This window comes from Oncorhynchus nerka, linkage group LG9b (assembly GCF_034236695.1).
Source record: "Oncorhynchus nerka isolate Pitt River linkage group LG9b, Oner_Uvic_2.0, whole genome shotgun sequence".
Classification (NCBI taxonomy): Eukaryota; Metazoa; Chordata; class Actinopteri; order Salmoniformes; family Salmonidae; genus Oncorhynchus; species Oncorhynchus nerka.
In genome coordinates, this window is record NC_088424.1 from 13012053 (window position 1) to 13036556 (window position 24504).

Consider the following 24504-nt stretch of genomic DNA (forward strand, 5'->3'; position numbering starts at 1 on the left):
GGGCTTAGTTGTGGTCAATTTGAGGTGGACAAATGATTATTATCCAACAAACAACCACTCGTTCCGACAAAAATCGGACTGAATCTAGTTGCCTACAGATGCCTACAGATGTTGCTGTCGTACACATGAACGTTAACAAGATCCTGTGGCTCATGCCAATGGTTGGCGCGCGCTGTCACTCATCATAGCTCAAGGCGGTAAGAAATCTGCATGCCTATGGTTCCGTACATTCCACGCAAATCTCTCACGCCACGGAAGGAAAGTCTATTCCATCCCACGCGCTCATGTTCCCAACCCGCTCCACACTCTTTTTCTGTTTTAGCGCTAACCCTCGCATGGACCTCTGAGCGGTGTCAAGACTGAACACGATGTTTTATGGATTATCTTCCATTGTAGTAGCGAGAGATATATGTGGATGGAACGCGGAGCGAGGTGGAGTACTGGACGGGTTACAGCAGTAGCCTAAACACCGGGCGGCTGGGGGTTCCATTCAACCATGCTTTACTTCCAGCTAGTGATCATGGCTGGGACTGTCATGTTGGCATACTACTTTGAGTACACCGACACTTTCAACGTGCACGTCCAAGGGTTTTTCTGCTATGACAATGCCTACACCAAGCCCTACCATGGACCCGAAGCGTCCAGCGCTGTTCCTCCTGTAATACTTTACGCAGTGGTCTGCGGATTGCCGTTGCTTTTGGTGAGTTTTGGAAAATGGGCAAATATTTGTATAAGGAAGGCATAAACTAATGGACACACCAACTGCATAGGGATGAACCACACAAATGTACAACTTTAGGTTACAACAGTAGCAGTTGAACAGATCTCAATTGGGAAAGAGGTATTCAGACCTCAATGGTGCAACCTGTCTAGGTAAACATTAAGTGTTTGTTTTTCTACATTGGCAATGAATCGACGGAAATTAGTCGTGCCAACCATATATCTTATTGATAAGACATACAATATATCCCCGTTGCTTTTACATGGCTGATATTGTGTAGCACCCGCTGTACTGTACCCTTTGACAGTCCCCATGGATGTTTTCAGGTGTTTCGTGACATGTAACTTTCTACTGGGCAAAAACTGGTTGAATCAACGTTGTTTCCACGTCATTTCAAAAATCAATGCGGAAAACTAATTGGATTTGCAAAAAGTGGTGCTGAGTTACTGCTTTTTGAGGTCGGTTTGGTTCAATTATTTAAAAAAAATATATAACGGTTATATTTCGATTTTGCTAGTTTTTTTAAAACATTAAATGCACTATACATTTTATGGGTTGAATTCTGTAACAACACAGTATACAACAATTAATAAAAGCCCCATGATGGTAGTGTGCCGCATGATTACTTTAATAAAATAATTCAATTGTTATATACGGGTTAGAATGGTTCAGGGAACATAACCTTAAACTAGAAAATAACGAAATTATTTGAGGAACAAAACCCAAACCAGAAGCGATCTATACTGTTCCGAAAGAGAAACATTATTTTAAAAGCATGGGAACCGCTTTAATAACGTTATTTTACGTTCCGTGCATTTTTCTCCAGCCCCACAAAAATCGCAACAAAGCGCCTATGCAAAGCCCTCACTCACTCTGTCACTCAGAAATGTATCCAGCGTCTGCCTGCCAGCTGGAAATCTTGTGCCTGTGGGTGTGTAGGCTACATGCCGCTCCCATCTGAAGCATACAGTAGGTTACTGTTGCCTGCTGATGACATTACAAGAGTGATTCAGAAATTAGGGAGAAATGTTTAGAAGAATGCATTAACTTTTTAAGTGCTTGTTAACCTCTTAATGCTCCACAGCATACTGCTCTATTCACACTGATTGGTGAAGTAATTTAATGTTGAGCTAAATGTAAAAAAAAAAAAGAAAAAAAAAGGTTTTGTTCAGAACGAAATTGGCTCTATACACTGAACAAAAATGTAAATAATAAAGTTCCATCATTTATGTCCAAATAGCCACTTGTTGTTAGCGTGTTCAGCCCAGTAATCCATCTTCATGAGGCGCGAGCATTTCATCCAGACAAAAACTCGAAAAAGTTCTGTTGCATTCCTTTAGAAACATGTCAAACGATGTATGGAATCAATTGTTAGGATGTTTTTAACATAAAACATCAATAATGTTCCAAGAATTCCTTTTTCTTCAGAAAGGCACTGGAACGAGAGGTAACTCTGTCGGGGGCGCGCGTCATGAGACCAAGGCTCTCTGCCAGACCACTGAAAAACTACAAACCTCAGATGTCCCACTTCCTGGTTGGATTTTTCTCAGGTTTTCGCCTGCCATATGAGTTCTGTTATACTCACAGACATCATTCAAACAGTTTTAGAAACGTCAGAGTGTTTTCTGTCCAATACTAATAATAATATGCATATATTAGCATCTGGGACAGAGTAGGAGGCAGTTCACTCTGGGCACGCTATTCATCCAAAGGTGAAAATGCTGCCCCCTTTCCCAAAAAGGTTAACTAGAAGTGTATATTTTTAAAATGGTGTAAAATACTTGTATGTTTGAGGAATTGGAAAATGAACCGCTTAATAACGTTATTTTACGTTCCGTGCATTTTTTTCCAGCCCCACAAAAATCGCAACAAAGCGCCTATGCAAAGCCCTCACTCATTCTGTCACTCAGAAATGTATTCCAGCGTCTGCCTGCCAGCTGGAAATCTTGTGCCGGTGGGTGTGTAGGCTACATGCCCCTCCCCTCTGAAGTTACTGTTGCCTACTGATGACATTACAAGAGTGATTCAGAAATTAGGGAGAAATGTTTAGAAGAATGCATTAACTTTTTAAGTTCTTGTTAATAACCTCTTAATGCTCCACAGCATACTGCTCTATCCACACTGATTGGTGAAGTAATTTAATGTTGAGCTAAATGTAAAAAAAATGGTTTTGTTCAGAACAAAATTGGCTCTATACACTGAACAAAAATGTAAATGCAACATGTAAAGTGTTGGTCCCATGTTTAATGAGCTGAAATAAAAAATCCCAGAAATGTTCCATACGCACAAAAATAGTATTTCTACTAGGCATAATGTAACTTTCAATAGTCATTCAGGTGCTGTACTCTGCTGTTTTGGATTCAGGCTTAAAAAACAGCTAGATGCATTGGGTAACAAGGATAATAAGTATAATTATTGGCCATGGCCCATGGGGCCCTATCTGGTTTATTTGTGAAAAACACAGCCAAACCCTATCTATGAATTTACTCTTATTCTTATACTTATCTCTTCGTATCTGTCAAGATATGTCCTATTTGTCAAGATGTGGTCCCCTGAGTCTGTTCGCTTACAGGGTCGTTCCATGGCATTTCAGCAAGCCATGACACCCACCATCTCAGATTGCTCTGAAATCGTTTCTGTAGTTAGAAACAGATAAGAGTATCACTTCTGAAACGTTATTTAGTTGAAATATAATTTGATCTCAGAGAAATTAAGCTAATTGATTGAAGAAAATGTAGTCTATTTCAGAAGAACAGAATAGCATACTCGGAGTTGTCCTTATGTTAGGTCCTGATCTGGCTATGTCAAATGGCTGTGGGCTACACTAGTTCATTTAGCAGACAAGATTAGCTTAGAATTCTATGTCATTTTTTTATAGTATGAAGAATTCAATTGAAAAAAGCTGAATAAAATAGAAAGGATATTTTCTCCAAACGATTTGAGGGAGTGCGCACATACAGCTATTCTGTGTTGAGCGGTTAACAAAGAAATAGGTATTCCAGATGCTTAATTTAGTTATTAATGTAACTTTAGTTTTTATACAAATGTTGGGCTATGTGTTTTGATTTTTAATACATTGTAAGGCTGCATGATACGACTCTAATGATGATTCGAAAAAAGTCGCTTGAAGGCATCAGCTCTGGTTTTGTTTTTTTTGCGCAGGTGGACACACTAGATCAGTCACTCATTCACAATTTGACAAGCACTGGATAATGCCTAGAATTTAACGGCAGCATCCCCTTTGTGTGGGCGTAACGCACCATAAAAAAAATCCATGCCTTTTGCAGCCAGTGGCCTGTGTGCCCTTCTCCCTGAGTGCTGAGCGCTCTGAATTACCTCTCACTCTCATGACTCTTCATCACGTGATCGGGTCTTTCTCACAGGCTACAAGTGAAGACAGACACATCGGGGACGCAATTGCGCGGGTCCTTATCCAATTCCCGAGCAATGCGCACAAGGTAGTAGGCTATAAGCGCGAATGTTCCATTATCAAATTGTTATGCTTTTATTATAAATGCACTTTTTATGGTGAAAATGGTCTTCCCCAAACTTGAAACACACATGCTGCTTATGTATGCCAGTTAGGCTCTGCACCCCTTGTAAAGCGGATTAATGTGCTTCATTTTAAGAAGTTATTTGGCAACTTTAGTTGTGATACAAACATTATCAAAACATACAGGCCTATGGGCTAGGCTACATGAGGTGTGCGACTGATTCGAAAAAGACACACAAAAAAGGCATTGTTTCTTATGCTGGGCATCATTCACAAGTGATAGGCTAATATTGTCACCCATCAGACTATTCTTGATTTAATTTTGTCTTTACATATACTAAATAATATATGTCTGAAATTAGTTTTTGATTTAGAATGGACCATTATCATGCACCTGTATCGAAACAGGGGCAGCGGGAATACAAGTAATCTATGTACTTGAATAGCGAATGAAGGATGTTTTTGGCGTGGTTCAGTTAAACAAAGTTTAAATATTTTTAAAAAACATTTCACGCAAGCCAGGTAGGCTATACTCTGTTGTAAATATAAGCAATGTGCTTGTTATTAGGAAAGTTGAGAAATACATATAGTAGGCCTCCTCCTCTTTTTCTCTCTCTCGCAATTACATAGCCTATAGAAATGTTGCTCAATATGAGCTCACGAGCTCTCATGAAGTGTTTGATTCGATTTTCGATCACATTTGCATTGATGCCAGAGTGATTAGAGGGACAATAGAGTGCTGAGTACCAGTCAGTTAGCAAGTTTGGTAGGCTACTAATGACCATCAGCAGCATCATAGCTTGGATATTAAGTCAACTTTGTATAAGACTGTCATTGAAACTGTACAGCCTAACTGTGCTGGAGGACATCTGCAAGATGGTGCTGGCATGCTTAAATAAGGAAATTAATGTAAAATCATTTGCACTAAGTTGTTGATCTTTTTGTTTGCTGTCACAATTTACCGGAAGTTGTAAAGAAAACTAGTTCTTAAGTAGATTTCTGACCAGATACCTTTTTACTTTTACCAGAGTAGTTTCTAAAGAGGGTTACTTTTACTTGAGTAAATTACAATCTAAGTAAGATACTTTTACATTAGGTCAAACGTAATATCAGAGCGATGACTTTGTGATAGTCTGAGTGTAACGGCATTCCCCCTTCCTCTTCTTCTGAGGAGTAGCGAGAAGGATCGGAGGACCAATGCGCCGCGTGGTAAGTGTCCATTATGTTTCATACGAAAAACAACAGAACACTAGAACAAAACAAAATAACGTGCATCAACGAAAACCGAAACAGTACCGTGTGGCAATAAACACACACACGGAAAACAAACACCCACAACTCAAAAGTGAAACCCAGGCTACCTAAGTATGATTCTCAATCAGAGACAACTAACGACACCTGCCTCTGATTGAGAACAATACTAGGCCGAAACAGAAACCAAACATAGACTGCCCAACCCAACTCACGCCCTGACCATACTAAATAAAGACAAATCAAAGGAAATAAAGGTCAGAACGTGACACTGAGTCAGGGCAGGCTTTGGGTCAGTCCTTACCTCATCTCCCCAACTGAGTCTGACTACCCTACACCTCTGTGCCGTTAAGCGCTTCTATCTTGTCTCATTACTGTCACTCATCTCGCACACCGCTCCTCTAGACCCATCCATTCCCATTCATTCCCCCAGAGTTGTTAGCTTTGAGAAGGAAGGGGACAGAAAAAATTAAATCCATACCAATATAAGATTCAGGGTTTTTTTTCAAATAGAGAGGGAACAGCGAAGAGGTTCATAAAAAATTAAGCTTTTACTCAACTACACTGAGACCTGAGCTTTGGGCAAATTTACAGAGGTAGAGAGCTAGATTAAAAAGCATGATTCGATACCTCAGTGTACTTGTCACGGCCGTTGTTGGTGGAAGAAGGTGAGGAACAAAGCACAGCGTGGTATGTGTTCATGATGTTAATATTTAATGAATCAAACTGAACACACTGAAACAGTCCTGCCTGGTGAAGACACACAACAGAAAATAATCACCCACAACTCAAGGGTGAAAACAGGCTACCTAAGTATGGTTCCCAATCAGGGACAACGATTGACAGCTGCCTCTGATTGAGAACCATACCAGGCCAAAAACAGAAATCCCAAATCATAGAAAAAAGAACATAGACTGCCCACCCCAACTCACGTCCTGACCATAATAAAACAAAGACAAAACAAAGGAACTAAGGTCAGAATGTGACAGTACTATTGCAAATTTTAACTAGCTAGCGAGAGCACGTCATGGCTTGTCGAGTGGTCACCTTTCTTTGGGCCATGAAGTACTACCATATTTTTGGTAGGCTACTGATTGTCAGTAGCTATGGTCTTACATATTGTTGTGAACTCAAGTCTTTTTCAACCCTGCACCCAAAGACTTTTGTCTAAGGACCTTTGAATTGAGTGCACCAATCCTTGACTCTGTGGGTTCCTATCCTGGGCAGGCAGCGATGGATGTTACATCATTAGATGGGACAGTCCGACTCCTGAATCCTAGGCAGGCGAGAATCAGAAACATCCACTGAAGAGTGTCTCACCCCTAGCCTTCCCCTAGACTTCCCCTAGCCTTCCCCTAGCCTTCCCCTAGACTTCCCCGGACATCCCTTATGGCCCTATGTAATGTTGAGGGGGAATTTATGATGAGCGGATATTGACGGACCCAGCTATCAATAAAACAGTAGCAGCGTGACCATTGAGACGCATTTCTCCGCACCATAACTTGATCAATGAAAGGTTGCCCTTGCCTGACACCAAGGCCTCTTAGATTCCCTCTACCAATCACTATTATTATCTGCTATGTTCTGGGGAATTGTGTTCGATAATGGTCTAGGATGGATGGGACTACTAACAGGTCATAATCTCACACTCCACTAGACACATAATGATAGCCATTATTATCATAAACCCTCCAGAAGCTGTTCAGGGATGCACTGAAAAGCGAACAAATTCTCTCCTGCACCCTGAGGGTTATGGTGGTGCACATCCATTTAGTAATCTTGACAATGGCTAAGGGTGCTAGCTTTGCTGCAAGGTTGATAACTTACAAAGAGAGTGTACAAAACAAGGACAGGAACCATGCCTCATTTGTGAACGTGTTATGAGCACAAACACGTGTAATGCACAGATTATACATGTTATGAGCTACAAAGGGTATTTCTTTGGTATTTTAGGGAATGGTGCTCCTTGGACTGAAGTCTCACAACATGAGGGTGACAAGCCGTTGTAAACATTGACTTTACGATCAAACCGTTTTTGATTCATAACCACAGGTCCTCACTACTCTGTCTTGTCCTGACACACAGCAGTAACTCGCAGCTGTAAGAAATAAACTCTGCAGGAGAAATCGATATGTGTGTGGAGAGCTGTCTCCGCACACACACACACACACACACACACACACACACACACACACACACACACACACACACACACACACACACACACACACACACACACAGACATACATGCAGGCACTTACTCACACACACTGACAATTCGAACAAGGACTACTCAAGCTGAATCAAAGGAGACGACCCAGTTATCCACTGTGCCATCTGTCTGTCTGTCTTAACAAAGGAGTTAAGAGACTGTGAAAACAGAGACTGTAAAATACAGTCCCACAGTGGAACTAGAGAGGCATATTTGGTTGTTGTAGAGAATATAGTTGAAAGCGGCAATCTGCACTTGCTACATACATTTTTGGACTTATAAATTAATGATGTGTACCCATTGATTCGTGAAGAATATAACTTATTAATCGCTCATGAGCTTAGTTCAACTGTTCAATATAAGCTTGTTTTACTCCGTAGTTTGTTAACGATGTACACTGGACAAAAATGTAAACGCATGATATAAAGTGTTGGACCCATGTTTCATGAGCTGAAATACAGTGGTGGAAAAAGTACCCAATTGTCATAATTGAGTAAAAATATAGATACCTTAATAGATAGTTACCCAGTAAAATCACCCAGTAAAATACTACTTGAGTAAAAGTCTAAAAGTATTCGGTTATAAATACACTTGAGTATCAAAAGTAAAAGTAGAAGTATACATCATTTCAAATGTCTTCTTTTAAGCAAAGCAGACTTCATCATTTTCTTATTTTTTTTAAATGTATGGATAGCCAGGGGCATACTCCAACACTCAGACATCATTTACAAAATATGTATTTGTGTTTAGTGAGTCCGCCGGATCAGAGGCAGAAGGTATGACCATGTGTTGTCTTGATAAGTGTGTGAATTGGTAAATTTTTCTGTCCTGCTAAGCATTCAAAATGTAACAAGTACTTTTGTTGTCAGGTGAAATGTATGGAGTAAAAAATTGCATTATTTTCTTTAGGAATGTAGTGAAGTAGAAAAGTTGAAAAATATAAATAGTAAAGTACAGATACCCCCAAAAATTACTTAGGTAGTATTTTAAAGCATTTTTACTTCAGTACTTTACACCACTGCTGAAATAAAAGATCCCAGAAATTTTCCATACACACAAAAACGTATTTTTCTCAAATTTTGTGCACAAATTTGTTTACATCCCTGTAAGTGAGTATATCTCCTTTTCCAAGATAGGTGTGGTATATTTGCCGAGACAGGTGTGGTATATCAAGTAGCTGATTAAACAGCATGATCATTACACAGGTGCACCTTGTGATGGGGGGACTATAAAAGACCACTCTAAATGTGCAGTTTTGTCACACAACACAATAGCACAGATGTCTCAGGTTTTGAGGGAGCGTGCAATTGGCATGCTGACTTCAGGAATGTCCACCAGAGCTGTTGCCAGAGAACTGAATGTTTATTTCTCTACCATAATCCGCCTTCAATGTCGTTTTAGAGAATTTGGTAGTACTCCCAACCGGCCTCACAACTGAAGATCACATGTATGGTGATGCGTGGGTGAGCGGTATGCTAATGTCAACGTTGTGAACAGAGTGCCCCATGGTGGTGGTGGGGTTATGTTATGGGCAGGTATTGTCTATGGACAATGAACACAAATGCATTTTATTGATGGCAATTTGTATGCACAGATATAGCGTGATGAGATCCTGAGGCCCATTGTCGTGCCATTCATCCGCCACCGTCACCTCATGTTTCAGCATGATAATGCACGGCCCATGTCGCAAGGATCCTGGTGGTCACACCAGAAACTGACTGGTTTTCTGATCCACACCCCTACTTTAAAAAAAAAGGCATCTGTGACCAGTCGTGTGAAATCCAAAGATTAGGGCCTAATGAATGCATTTCAATTGACTGATTTCCGGTGAACTGTCAAATCTTTGAAGTGGTTGCGTTTATGTTTTTATTCAGTATAATTGCAAACAAACACTCTATAGCTGTCACGTCCGGACCTTAGTTCCTTTGTTATGTTTCTTGTTTAGGTTGGGAAGGGCGTGAGTTGGGATGGGCATTCTATGTGTTGTTCTAGTTTTGGTTTTCTATGTGTTTGGCCTGGTATGGTTCTCAATCAGAGGCAGCTGTCAATCATTGTCTCTGATTGAGAACCATATTTAGGTAGCCTGTTTTTCCCCACTTGATTTGTGGGTAGTTGTTTTCTGTTTAGTGTATTTCACCTTACAGAACTGTTTTGTTTCATTCGCCGTTGTTATTTTGTTTAGTGTTCTCTGTTTAATAAATTTGAACATGGACACGAACCACGCTGCAAATTGGTCCGATCTCTCCTACTCCTCCGAATGTTACAGAACTACACCCCCCCCAAAGGACCAAGCAGCGTGGTAACGGGCAGCAGCAGCGATCTCAGGACTCCTGGACATGGGAGGAGATCCTGGACAGCAAAGGACCCTGGGCACAGGCTGGGGAATAGCGCCGCCCCAAGGCAGAGCTGGAGGCAACGAAAGCTGAGAGGCAGCGGTATGAGGGGGCAGCACGGCAGCGCGGCTGGAAGCCCGAGAGGCAGCCCCAAAACATTATTGGGGGGGGCACACGGGGAGTGTACACGGGGAGTGTGGCGAAGTATGGTAGGAGACCTGCGCCAACTCCCCATGCTTACAGTTTGTATAGTAGTGTGTATTACTGTATTTAGTAGCCTCAAGCATCCTGACATATACTGTACCTCTCCCCAACTCATCAAACAATATATTGGTTGCAATCACTTTGCTCTCATTGTAGCCTTGATAGGACTAGGAAAATGTCAGGGCCCTCCAAACCATTGTAATGATCATTATTGAGTAGTGATTTGACATCCATTATCCACAATGTAAAAAAAAGTCCATGCCTGCTATTTAATTATTGTCATGGTATTATTTATTTTCATACCATGACATGTATAGCATCATGGGATGGGACACATTAGCTCTACACATTGTGCACTGCTTCTGACTTCATCAGGACATCAGTCTCTCTCCATGTCCAGTAGAGTATGTCCACATTGATTAAACCACACATTGATTAAAACACACATGAACACACCCATGCATCTACTCAATCATGCAGACACAATCATTTGGACACACACACACACACACTCATACACACTTATAACTTCTCTTTTTCCTTTTGATGGATGAGGTTGCAAGTTCAAATCCCCGAGCTGACAAGGTACACATCTGTTGTTCTGCCCCTGAACAGGCAGTTAACCCACTGTTCCTAGGCCGTCATTGAAAATAAGAATTTATTATTAACTGACTTGCCTAGTTAAATAAAGGTAAAATAAAAATAAATAAATAAAATGTCATTAAAACCGGAGCTATGTGAACCTGTCATTACTAGTACAGTCCCCACACATATAGTGAACTTGCTTCCTCCCCCCTTCAGCTTCCAGCTTTATTTATACTGTACATCATCTGTTTAAAGCACTTCAGGCCCCTGCGACTGGATCTCAGGATGCTTAAAGCTAGATCTAGGCATTTATTAATCCACGGTGCTGTGTTGTGAGATTTTCCACTTGACGCGTTGCTTTAAAAGAGATCATTTGACTCCATGAGGTGGACTCACTTTACCAGGGTGATTTACGCAAGTGAGATTTTAGGGGGAGTTGGTCTCTTTCCCTAATCTCAATATTGTGAAAGACTGAATTTGGGTCATCATTGGTAGTCACAAAACTTAATTTCAAGTGGAAATGTTTATTTGTAATTCTTTAAATGGATCATGTGGTGTATTGGGAAATGTGTTAATGAGTTTCGCTGTAAAATGTTTGCAAATAGCCAATGGGATTTGTATACAGGGGTTGAGTTATTTGAATTAACAAATGTTAATGGGGTTTCCGTTCTTGCATTGAAGGGATTGCATTATGAGATGCAAGGGCGGTAAAAGTTCAATGATGTATTGGAGAGTTGGGCTGGAGACAGTAGTCGACTGCAATGTGTTAAGGAGAACATTAAAGAAATCTGTTCCATTTATTAGAAGTACGCTTCGGAGTCTTCAGTAAAAGAACCCAGCATCTTAGGATGCAACAGATCAGTTATCTTTTTACAAGATTCTCCAAGGCATTCGATAACAAATAGTTAATTACTATAGCAGTTGTAGACAGTCTTGTCTTTCAGGCTTTTATTTCACAGTTTTTCTGCTTTGTTCAGTTCTTCAATGTCTTCACAAGTTCTTCAGAGGCAGACACAATATACTAGTTAAGTTATACAGCAGTTGAGGACATTCCAAAATGTAAAAGATGTCCAATATGTCCTCTTTGCCATTGTCACGCCCTGACCTTAGAGACGTTTTATTTCTCTATTTGGTTAGGTCAGGTTGTGATGTGGGTGGGCATTCAATGTTTTGTTTTCTATGTTTCTTTATTTCTATGTTTTGGCCGGGTATGGTTCTCAATCAGGGACAGCTGTCTATCGTTGTCTCTGATTGGGAATCATACTTAGGTAGCCCTTTTTCCCTCCTTTCAGTGTGGGTAGTTATCTTTGTTAGTGGCACTATAGCCCTGTAAGCTTCAAGGTTGTTTTTTGTTTGTTGTTTTGTTGGTGACATTTACTCAAATAAAAGGTAAATGTACGCGTACAACGCTGCACTTTGGTCTACTTCTTACGACGCCGTGACAGCCATCTCATGTTAGCACATCATTTTCAGATGTAGCCTAGCTCCGATTGTTCAGGCCAGCTTTGATTGACCACTAGCCGCACAGCTTGAGTAACCTCTAACTAATACTCACCTCATTTCAATGTAATTTGAAGCTTCAAATGAGCAGTGTAAACGGCAAAGTTTAAAGCAATCTATGATGTACACACCAGAACACCAGATCCCTTTTTTTTCACCCAATCAAATGTGTACTTATGAGAGGCATAAAGTGCAAGTATCAAATTCCACCCAAAGTTGTGCCCCATATGGGAGTGAGGTGTCATCTGTGACAGAGCTACAGGTATGGGTTGGTTTCAATACTAGACCAGTGGTTCTCAACTTGTTTTGCTTTGGGACCCAAATTGAACCAGGTTGTCTCAGTCGCGATCCAATATTCACATCACAATGTTTTTGTTGTTGCAAAAATGCAATCTGGAAAACTATTTTTAATTATATATTGATAGTAAATGTATCAGTTATATTACAAGGGAATGAAAGTCCCCACTTTTTCGTTGTCAATAATTCTATTTTGCCCATATTCTTGATGAAGAATGTTAAGTTCACTGCTATGAGACCACAACATCAACCAAATACGCTAAATAGCGCTGCTAATAACTCTATATTGAAAATACTGTGATTGAAGACATAGTTCAAACTTCAAAGGTTACTTTCTACCTGGTTTTAGTCATTTAAGTTTCGACTGGAGTATTTTTCAATAAATAAATCTGAAACTCGTGACCCATTTAAAACCTCCCACCAGCTCCAGACTAGCTCCCCTCCCCTGGTCTTCTGTCAATCATGATTATCAATCAATCAATCAGTCAAATTTATTCATAAAGCCCTTCTTACATCAGTTGATGTCACAAAGTACTGTACAGAAACCCAGCCTAAAACTCCAAACAGCAAGCAATGCAGGTGTAGAAACACGGTGGCTAGGAAAAACCGGAACCTAGCATGAAACCTAGAGAGGAACCAGACTATGAGGGGTGGCCAGTCCTCTTCTGGCTGTGCCGGGTGGAGACTATAACAGAACATGGCAAAGATGTTCAAATGTTCATAGATGACCAGCAGGGTCAAATGATAATAGCCGACCATTCAGAGTACTCTACCGCTCCCGCTGTCTCTAGAGAGTTGAAAACAGCAGGTCTGGGACAAGGTAGCACATCCGGTGAACAGGTCAGGGTTCCATAGCCGCAGGGAGAACAGTTGAAACTGGAGCAGCAGCACGACCAGGTGGACTGGGGACAGCAAGGAGTCATCAGGCCAGGTAGTCCTGAGGCATGGTCATAGGGCTCAAGGAGAGAGAGAGAGAGATAGAGAGAGAGAAATAACTTAAATTTACACCGGATAAGATACAGTATATCTGGAGAAATACTCCAGATATAACAGACTGACCCTAGCCCCCCGACACAAACTATTGCAGCATAAATACTGGAGGCTGAGACAGGAGGACACTGTGACCCCGTCCGACGATACCCCGGACAGGGCCAAACAGGCAGTATATACCATTAGAGGGATATCTTCACCACCAACTTACTATCCTGAGACTAGGCAGAGTATAGCCCACGGAGATCTCACGACACGAACCCAAGTGGGGGCGCCAACCCAGACAAGTCACTCAAGTGACGCACCCCTCCTAGGGACGGCATGGAAGAGCACCAGTAAGCCAGTGAATCAGCCCTTGTAATAGGGTTTGAGGCAGAGAATCCCAGTGGAGAGAGGGGAACCGTCCAGGAAGAGACAGCAAGGGCGGTTCGTGGCTCCAGTGCCTTTCCGTTCACCTTCACACTCCTGGGCCAGACTACACTCAATCATAGGACCTATTGAAGAGATTAGTCTTCAATAAAGACTTAAAGGTCGAGACCAAGTCTGCATCACTCACATGGATAGACAGACCATTTCATAAAAATGATTAGGTTTGCAAAATTCCGGGAACTTTAAATATATTCCCTGATTTTCCCAAAATCCCAGTTGGAGTACTACCTCCTGAACTATTGAAAGTTGCCAGAATTTTGCAACACTAATCATGATTGAGCGCCATAGGTCAGAATAGACTTGACTAGAGGTCAACCGATTATGATTTTTCAACGCCGATACCGATACCTATTATTGGAGGACCAAAAAATGTGTAATAATGACAATTACAACAATACTGAATGAACACTTATTTTAACTTAATATAATACATCACTAAAATCAATTTAGCCTCAAATAAATAATGAAATATGTTCAATTTGGTTCAAATAATGCAAAAACAAAGTGTTGGAGAAGAAAGTAAAAGTGCAATATGTGCCATGTAAGAAAGCTAACGTTTAAGTTCCTTGCTCAGAACATGAGAACATGTGAAAGCTGGTGGTTCCTTTTATTATGAGACTTCAATATTCCCAGGTAAGAAGTTTTAGGTTGTAGTTATTATAGAAATTATAGGACTATTTCTCTCTATACGATTTGTATTTCAAATACCTTTGACAATTGGATGTTCTTATAGGCACTTTAGTATTGCCAGTGTAACAGTATAGCCAAGTCTCAGATCGAGTGACGTTTGAAACGCTATTAGCGCTCACCCCGCTAACTAGCTAGCCATTTCACATCGGTTACACCAGCCTAATCTGGAGTTGATAGGCTTGAAGTCATAAACAGCGGAATGCTTGAAGCATTGCGAAGAGCTGCTGGCAAAACGCACGAAAGTGCTGTTTGAATGAATGCTTAAGAGCCTGCTGGTGCCTACCATCGCTCAGTCAGACAGCTCTATCAAATCATAGACTTAATTATAACATAATAACACACAGAAATACGAGCCTTAGGTCATTAATATGGTCAAATCATTTCGAAAACAAGGATGACATCCCTAAGTCTAAATATTGCTGTTACATTGCACAACCTTCAATGTAATGTCATAATTACGTAATATTCTGGCAAATTAGTTCGCAATGAGCCAGGCGGCCCAAACTGTTGCTTAAACCCTGACTCTGCGTGCAATGAACGCAAGAGAAATGACACAATTTCACCTGGTTAATATTGCCTGATAACCTGGATTTCTTTTAGCTATATATGCAGGTTTAAAAATCTATACTTCTGTGTATTGATTTTAAGAAAGGCATTGATGTTTATGGTTAGGTACACGTTGGAGCAACGACAGTCCTTTTTCGTGAATGCGCACCGCATCGATTATATGCAACGCAGGACACGCTAGATAAACTAGTAATATCATCAACCATGTGTAGTTATAACTATAAGATAAGTTTAATGCTAGCTACCAACTTACCGTGGCTTCTTACTGCATTCGCGTAACAGGCGGGCTCCTCGTGAGGCAGGTGGTTAGAGCGTTGGACTAGGTACAAATCTGTCATTCTGCCCCTGAACAAGGCAGTTAACCCACCGTTCCTAGGCCGTCATTGAAAATAAGAATGTGTTCTTAACTGACGTGCCTAGTTAAATAAAACTGTAAAAATAAAACTGAAAAAAATATATATAAAAAAAATTCTGCGTCCAGAAATACCGATTTCCGATTGTTATGAAAACTTGAAATCGGCCCTAATTAATCGTCCATTCCGATTAATCGGTCAACCTCTAGACTTGACCATTCCCACCAACTGGTGATTAAGTCAAAGTGACCCATTTGGGTAGAGTTTGGGACACGCAAAGCGGGATGTAAAGGCAGCCAACAGCGTCACAGAATCCTACTATAACTTTGAGAGTTTTCATTGGCTCGATAGGCTGCAAATATAGCTCGGCGCTGACACTATACGGAAAAATGAACAAGAATAAAATAATAACCTGCTGGAGTTCTTGTAAAGCGTCCAGAGGAACATTCCCACTTATCAGGGTTATACTGCTGACATGTATGGGCCAAAGATGGCATGATTGCTATTATTAGTGAGCAGTAGCAGGGGGATGGGTTTGCAGTGAGATGTGAATAAATTACATAGAGTTTAGGTCCCCGTGCTTTGCCGAGATACACTGGAAAAGGTTGAGCTGGTCAGAGCTTCATTAATGGCTATAAGCTGCCTTTTTGAATTATGTAGTTTTAGTGAAATATGAACAATATATTTGCATGTTTTTTTATCGCAAAGAACGAGTGATGTGTCATTAAGCAGATTGACAAAACTCATGTCTTATTTACAGTAAGCTTCTAAAGCCTAAATAATGAGTGTTAGACAACATTAAAATAAAAGTGGGAATAGATTAAATGGATGGTTTGTTAAGTCACATATAAATGAAAAAACAGTACTACAATAATAGAGTGAATGTGGTTTGTTGGTGCTCCACAGTAGGCCTACCTGTGAAAAATTATGTTGTGCACTGGGCTCAAGTGCTGATGGGTCAAATGGTACAGTGCCTTCAGAAAGTATTCACACCCCATTACTTTTTTCCCCAAAAACTGTGTTACAAAGTGGTATTATAATTGATTTAATTGTCATTGTTTTGTGAACGACTACACTAAATGCTCTGTATTGTCAAAGTAAAAATAAATACAAAATAAACAAATATATCTTGATTAGGTAAGTATTCAACCCCCAGAGTCAATACATGTTAGAATCACCTTTGGTAGTTATTACAGCAGTGAGTCTTTCAAGAGATTTGCACACCTGGATTGTGCAATATTTGCGCATTATTATTTTTAACATTCTCTTGACATGTTCTGTCAAGTTGGTTGTTGATCATTGCCAGACAGCCATGTTCAAGTCTTGCCATAGATTTTCAAACCGATTTAAGTCAAAACTGTAACTACAGTAGGCCACTCAGGAACATTCAATGTCATCTTGGAAAGCAACTCCAGTGTATATTTGGCCTTCTGTTTTAGGTTATTGTCCTGCTGAAAGGTGAATTTATCTTCCAGTGTCTGTTGGAATGCAGATAACCAGGTTTTCTAGGATTTGCCTGTGCTTAGGTCTATTCCATTTCTTTTTATACAAAAAACGTAATCTTCCTTGCCGATGACAAGCATACACATAACATGATGCAGTCACCACCATGCTTGAAAATATGAAGAGCGGTACGCAGTGATGTGTTGTGTTCGATTTTTCCCAAATATAACACTTTGTATTCAGGACATAAAGTGAATTTCTTTGCCACATTATTTGCAGTTTTACTTTAGTGCCTTCTTTTCACTATGTCAATTAGGTTAGTATTGTGGAGAAACTACAATGTTGTTTATTCATCCTCAGTTTTCTCCTCTCACAGCCATTAAACTCTGTAACTATTTTAAAGTCACCATTGGCCTCATGGTGAAATCCCTGAGAGGTTTTCTTCCTCTCCACCAAATGAGTTAGAAAAGACGCCTGTATCTTTGTAGTGTATTGATAAGTGATGTAAAGTAAATTAAGTAAAAATACCTTAAAGTACTACTGACGTCGTTTTTGGGTGTATCTGTACTTTACTATTTATGTTTTTGACAACTTTTACTTTTACTTCACTACATTCCGAAATAAAATGATTTTTTTGTCCATACATTTTCCCTGACACCCAAAAGTTACATTTTGAATGCTTAACAGGACAGAAAATTGTCAAATTCACACATGTAAGACGTGCGTAACCGATGGCAGGGAAGTCAGACTCAGGAGAGCAGAACTTTGTAATAGCCAGAGCAGTTTAATAGCAAAACCAACGGCATAAAAATAACAAGATATTGGGTACAAAAACCTGTCGCGCACCAATCAACACGTGCACAAGCACTTACAATAAACAATCCCACACAAAGATATGGGGGGGGGGGGGGGGACAGAGGGTTAAATACACAACAAGTGATTGAGGGAATTGAAACCAGGTGTGAGGAAAAACAAGACAAAACACATGGAAAATGAAAAGTGGATCGATGATGGCTAGAAGACTGGCGATGCCGACCGCCAAGCGCCGCCTGAACAAGGAGATAACCCGACTTCGACTGAAGTCGTGACAGCACACTTATCAAGAGAACATCCCTTTACTTAAATATATTTTAGCAACTACATTTACTTTTGATACTTAAGTTTATTTAAAATAAAAAAATGTACTTCTACTCAAGTAGTATTTTCCTGGGCGACATTCACTTTTAATTGAGTCATTTTCTATTAAGGTATCTTTACGTTTGCGAAGTATGAGAATTTAGTACTTTTTCCACCACGGGTATTGATACACCATCCAAAGTGTAATTAATAACTTCATGCTCAAAGGGATATTCAATGTTTGCTTTCTTTTTTCTTTACAAATAGGTGCCCTTCTTTGTGAGGCAAAAGAGAGGAAAACCTCTCTGGTCTTTGTGGTTGAATCTGTGTTTGAAATTCACTGCTCGACTGAGGAACCTTACAATTATCTGAATGTGTGGGGTACAGATATTATGTAGTCATTCAAAAAAACACTATTCTTGCACACAGAATGAGTCCATGCAACTTATGTCAAATATTTGAGTGCTTCAGAACTGTACCATTACGACTTGTGAAATGTATGTTTACAGCTTACATAGTGCTGAAAATCAAAGTACTTAAATCAAATCACATTTATTTATATAGCCCTTCGTACATCAGCTGATATCTCAAAGTGCTGTACAGAAACCCAGCCTAAAACCCCAAACAGCAAGCAATGCAGGTGTAGAAGCACTTACAAGGGATACGCCCAGTTGGCATACTTTTCTGGTGTGATTCCATCATGATTATGTTCTTGATTGGACCACACTCACAAACAGTGGCAAACAAAACAAAAAAATATATGATGCATGCCAGCAAAGCCACTACACTACACAACACAACACTAAGCAATACATGAATTGCACTATAATGGTGACAAATGGTGCCCACAAACTGTTATGGCTGTCCCAACAGCAGAGTCCCAACAGCAGTCCCAACACCTTACCACTGCTACACCTGGCTATCAGCAGAGCCTTGTCTGGCAGAGAAACAGTTCATTCAGCCTCCTTTAAAAAAACATAGCTGATATGGCTCACTTTCTTAAACAAATGTGGTTAATACTGACAATTGAGATGTACAAACTTTGGCATAAGGGGACAACAAGCAGATAAGAGGCAATCCGTAATTTCGATTAAGACATTAATGAGCGAGCTAGGACAGACGTAGTCAATTTAACTATTGGTTCAGCACTTTTGAAATGTACAGCGACAGAATTCAGAACATGGGCCATTCTTTCAGTGTTCTCCCTGTACACCAAGTCGGAACAGTAGGTAAAAGAAAGGGGGCATATAAGCAGACAATGAAAGCTCTTACAATATTTGATGATTACATTTCTCTAAAACAGGTTATTGGCTACATGTGCACCACAAATGTGATACCTGTGCACCACAAAGTCAGAACAGTAGGTGAATATATACCAAATTATTAGGGTGAGGCACATGGGCTACTAACAGCTTACTTTACAACATACACTTAGTATTACTTTCTTACCTACAGTATACATATCTCCCTGGCATATTACATCATTTATGCAGCAGCATACAACACGTTTATGGACTCACCTTGTTGTGCTGTGCTCACTTGCACAGGAAGGTGCGGTGCGCCAGTCCTTTGTGGGCAAATTTTGTCATTAAACTTTGTCATCAAAGTATGGCATTCTCTGGATTTATGGTGCTTTCAAGACAACTGGGAATTTGTTGACGTCAGTGATCTTCAGGTCGTAGCTCTAGAAAGAGGCCCGAGTTTCCGACTTACAATTCCGAGTTGGCTGACCGTTCAAAACGTATTTTCCCAATCGGAGCTCGTTTTTTCCCCAGAGTTCCCAGTTGTGTTGAACTCATTGAAGTCAGATTTCCCAGGTCTGTGTTAACAGTTGTTTTGAGCGTGGCAGAAATCATGCTGGATTGACAGCATGACCAATGTTGAATGTTTATCATTTTTGTCACGCCCTGGTCTAAGTATTTTGTGTTTTCTTCATGTATTGGGTCAGGCCAGGGTGTGGCATAGAGTTTTTGTATTGTGGTGTGTTTTGTCTTGGGATTTTGGTATGTGTGTATAGTGGGATTGTAGCTTAGTGGGGTGTTCTAGGAGAGTCTATGGCTGTCTGAAGTGGTTCTCAATCAGAGGCAGGTGTTTACCGTTGTCTCTGATTGGGAACCATATTTAGGCAGCCATATTCTTTGGTTGTATGGTGGGTGATTGTCCTGTGTGTCTTGATGTCCTTGTTAGAGATGAATCGCAATAGACACGCTGCAGTTTGGTCCGACTCTCCTTCACCATTAGAAAGCCGTTACAATTTTAAGCTTGGAATAGAGACACTTAGACCCAGAATTAGGACCACACACCCACTCCACTGAATAGCAGGCTAGTGATTGCTTTACAATGCTTGCAGTTAGCCACTGATTCCTTCCAAACCATTCATTGTTAAGTTTGCGATTTCCAACTTGTAATGTTTATATGCAATGGTCGATGAGCACCGATACATTTTGTCTATAATTTCTCTTTATAATTTCTCTTCATATGACAAGAATTAAAAATTATTTGACAGTAGAATGTCAAGTTGATTCATGATGATGACTGCTATCTAAGATTTTGAAAGTATGATGTTGATCAGTCCAATCAAAGCTACTGTAGATATAACGTGATTTGACGTCATTTTATCTGTGGCCAATGACCTTGAGTCTTCTTGGATGGGCACTTCTAATGCAACTCTATGGCAGCACCCAAGGGGCTTGAATTTTCACTGTGTCCTGTCGTGGAAGAATCAGAATTTGTTGGTAACATATGTAAGATGTTTTATATTCATCAAATGTAAGTTACTTCTCATCAGAATGGTATTTTTGTATAATACTGTGGCGAGGTTGCAGTTATCTGTTCTATGTCAAGACTAAGTTGCATGGGCCACAGAGAGGGGAGAGGTCAAAGTGTCATCATGTGTAAACATATCTTTTGCTCCACAATGTCTGTGTGCCAGTCAGTGTGTCTCTGTGATCTTGTCCAGGATTGGTTGTATTTAGAATGGGTTGTATCTAAATGACAATTTGATATATGCCTGTTGATATGGAGGATTGGTTTATGGTTCTGAGGTTGAGAGAGGAGACAAAGCTGAACAATGAATTAAATAAATAGAGGACATTTCCACGACAGTCCCCATGAGTGACAGAACACTGAGCCAATCATGGCGCAACTAGAGAACATTACCAATCCCAATTACCAATTTTCTGCTGGCTGCCCCACCACAACAGGAAGCACTGAGCTAGGCTGAAACGTCTACATTTTGGAGCTGTCTTACTCAAGAAAGCAATAAAGAGACCATGCCTTATTAACTCAAAGTTTATTATTATTATTATTTTGACATTGTTTGCAAACTGATATATAACACGTATTAATGCCAACACTTTTTTTCCCAAATAATGTGGGGCTCAAAACAGGTGGGGCTCTGACTGCAGCTAGAGTCTAGGGACACCAGGGAGACAGTATAATATAATCTCACTGAAATGGATTCAACTCACTGAAGTGGATTAAACACAGCATCCCTGATGCGCTGGTCTAGGTGTTGGAATAGGTAAACCTGCAGACTAAACCTGATGACCTGTGTCACGAATGTGTCATGATCGCCAACCTACCTTGTCACATACCAAGGATAAACACTCTACCACCACAAAACGCCTATGTTTGTTTCCGGGAAATTATTGCAGACATTCTACTGGGTGTCTGCACAGTGTCTTTACCTAAAGGTGCTTATCACCCCATTGAACTTGAACCACATTGGCAATTGGGATAAATGGCCCAGTCAATTCCGACAGCGTAGTTCAACACTGGCATTACAGCTGAACCGAATCTCAGCCCAAATCAATTTCATTGTTCACTGGTGCAGTATTCTTCCGTCTTAGGTCTAAGTGTTGTACTCTATGCGTGGTTGCAGAGAGAAAACAAAATAGATGTTAATGCATGCCCTCAATAGGACATTTGGTTGATGTGGCACGAAGGCATTGCTACAGGGAAGATGGTTTAACGGGGACCATGGTGTGCATTCTTTACCCAAAAAATTCACAATATTCAGATCCTGTTATCAGTGATTAAAGTCTCTCTCTCTCCCTCTGTATGTTAGATCACAGTCATAGAGTCGGTGTTGTTTCTGCTTCAGTATGTGTCAGAGGACCTGGACAACAGGGAGAAGATCATCGTCATGGGAGACTGCTGCTACCTCAATCCTCTGGTGCGCAGGACCTTCCGCTTCCTGGGTACGTGTTTTGGCAGTAACCTACCTCCATACCACTTGCCGAATGCTTACTGTCCCCATGCAGAATGGCTGCCCGAATTCATGATGTGGTAGCAAGGACCTTCGTTGCAATGTGATGTCAAAGGTCTGCACTCAAAATAAGACAAAGATTGTTGGTATACAGTAAGTGGTGTACAGGAAATGTCTGACTCAAAATGATGAGTGATGATGAGTGATGTTTACCTATATTTAATGCAGCTAGAAAAGTACAATGTAGCAACATTTTCTAAGCTATCATTAGTGTCAACAAAGTTAAACCTACCCACATATGCCTAGGTCTGGCTGCAGTCAAGATGGTGAATGGAGTGTTTGTCATTGTCGTGTGCTTGCTTGAAGCCATGCTCTGTGGTGTTTACCCTTGCTGTAAGAAAATAACATTTCCAAAAGCCCCAAAGAAATGAAGTGGAGCGGAATTGATTGGATAAAAGCTGTTTGAATATCTGTAATATAGTCCGTGCTATTTTTTTTGAACAGACTGTGAGACTGTTTTGGCCAGTGACAGCTTATAGGACAAGAAGCCCAATGCTAGTGTAATCAAATCAAATCAAGTGTTATTGGTCACATACACATATTTAGCAGATGTTATTGCAGGGATGCGGATGCGAAGAAGTCACCTTTCGGGGGAAATTTGTCGTTTTGAATCCAAAATAGGTGACCTACGTGAATCGTGCAGATCCGATGAGAAAAGTTTAGGGGGGAGAGGCTTGGGATCATTACTGGCTGTAAGCAAACGAGTGATGTGCGTTTGGAGAAATACCTGCTGTATCCAAGGCTCAGCCAGTCGTTCACATAACAACAGAATGCCGCACGTGACTGAAGAGAAGAGACAACCAATTTGCTAGTTACAGAATCAGCGTGCGCTCTAGAAAGACAGCAGATAGTGCAAAGACAGTTACAGCAGTGTGTCCCCTGAACTATAACGAAGAGGTAGATGAGAAGCCTTAGCTAGCCAGAGAAATGTTGAGCAACAATAGCCTACTTAGCTGATCTAATAATTGAGTTTAATGTGTGAAACTTTTCTGGCTAAAAAAGTTAGACAGCTAACATTAGCTAGCTAACGTTACAACATCAGATGAGCTAACGTTAGTAACCTAACCAATTCGCTGCAGTATTAACTGGTATACGACTCCTTGCCGTTCCTCAAGTTATAACGCGTTAGTTGCTTATTGGACCCTGGCAATCTGTGTGAAATGTTAACTTGCTAACTAGCTAAGAACTAACTACTATCTGTGAACTAATGTTTTCCCTCTACAGAATGCGGTTCATTTTCAGAATGAGAGATTTAGGTGAAAATGTGTAGCTGGAGTTGGGCCTGGTTTATTATGCTAGATGCTAATCGAGGTGAAAGAAATGCCATACACTAACCCAGTGGATAAAAGGGGTATGCCGGGTGTACTCTCTGCCTGAAAGAGATTATACCAACCAAGGGTATCATGCTCTGCTGGCACATTGTAGAACAGATGTCCACAGGCAGAAAGTGTACAATGTAATAATGTGCAGTGTAGCTCAAGGATATTGCTTTTTTTTGTTGAACTTGACAGTAACACTTTTGTGTGAGTGAGGGGGGTTATTTTTGCACACATGTAGCCTTGTGCACTTGATCAATGTCTCCTATAGTGGCCACTATAATAGAGCAAACATAGAATGCCTGTTTGTTTCATTCTATTTCTACTTTAACCCTAGGATGCATAGTAAACATGGCGCCCCAATAATACATATGCCGGGTCAAAATGACCCGATAATGTAATATCTGTGTTTTGTTTACATGTTTCTAAAATATTATCCATTTCGTGGAACATAATTATTTTGAGTGATGATTTGGACCTTTCAATAATTATTTTGTTTGAAATGCTTTTAGTCGCTCTTCAACAGTTTGATGCACATTTCAATGATAAACATATTATGAAAATTCATTACAGCTTTTGAAAATCTTAGCATATTTTTTATTACAATCAATCTTACAATCAAAGTTTCACATTCAACCTTTTAGTGTGAAGAACAAAATAAAACCACCTTAAGACTGTTTATAATATTTCAAAACATTTATTTGAAAATCCGAAGTTCATCATCAATTTCAACG

At 40.3% G+C, this 24504-nt stretch overlaps 1 protein-coding gene across 1 annotated transcript in view; it reads left to right on the forward strand.

The window, feature by feature from the left end:
- The first annotated feature begins 207 nt into the window (after nt 1-207).
- LOC115114289 (phospholipid phosphatase-related protein type 5-like) overlaps nt 208-24504 on the forward strand; it is a 74835-nt gene continuing 50538 nt past the window's right edge. Inside the window, exons 1-2 of the mRNA XM_029642403.2 lie at nt 208-700; nt 22254-22386. Of these exons, the coding sequence (XP_029498263.1) occupies nt 497-700; nt 22254-22386 (337 nt within the window). The 5' untranslated portion in view covers nt 208-496. The remainder of the gene's footprint in view (nt 701-22253; nt 22387-24504) is intronic.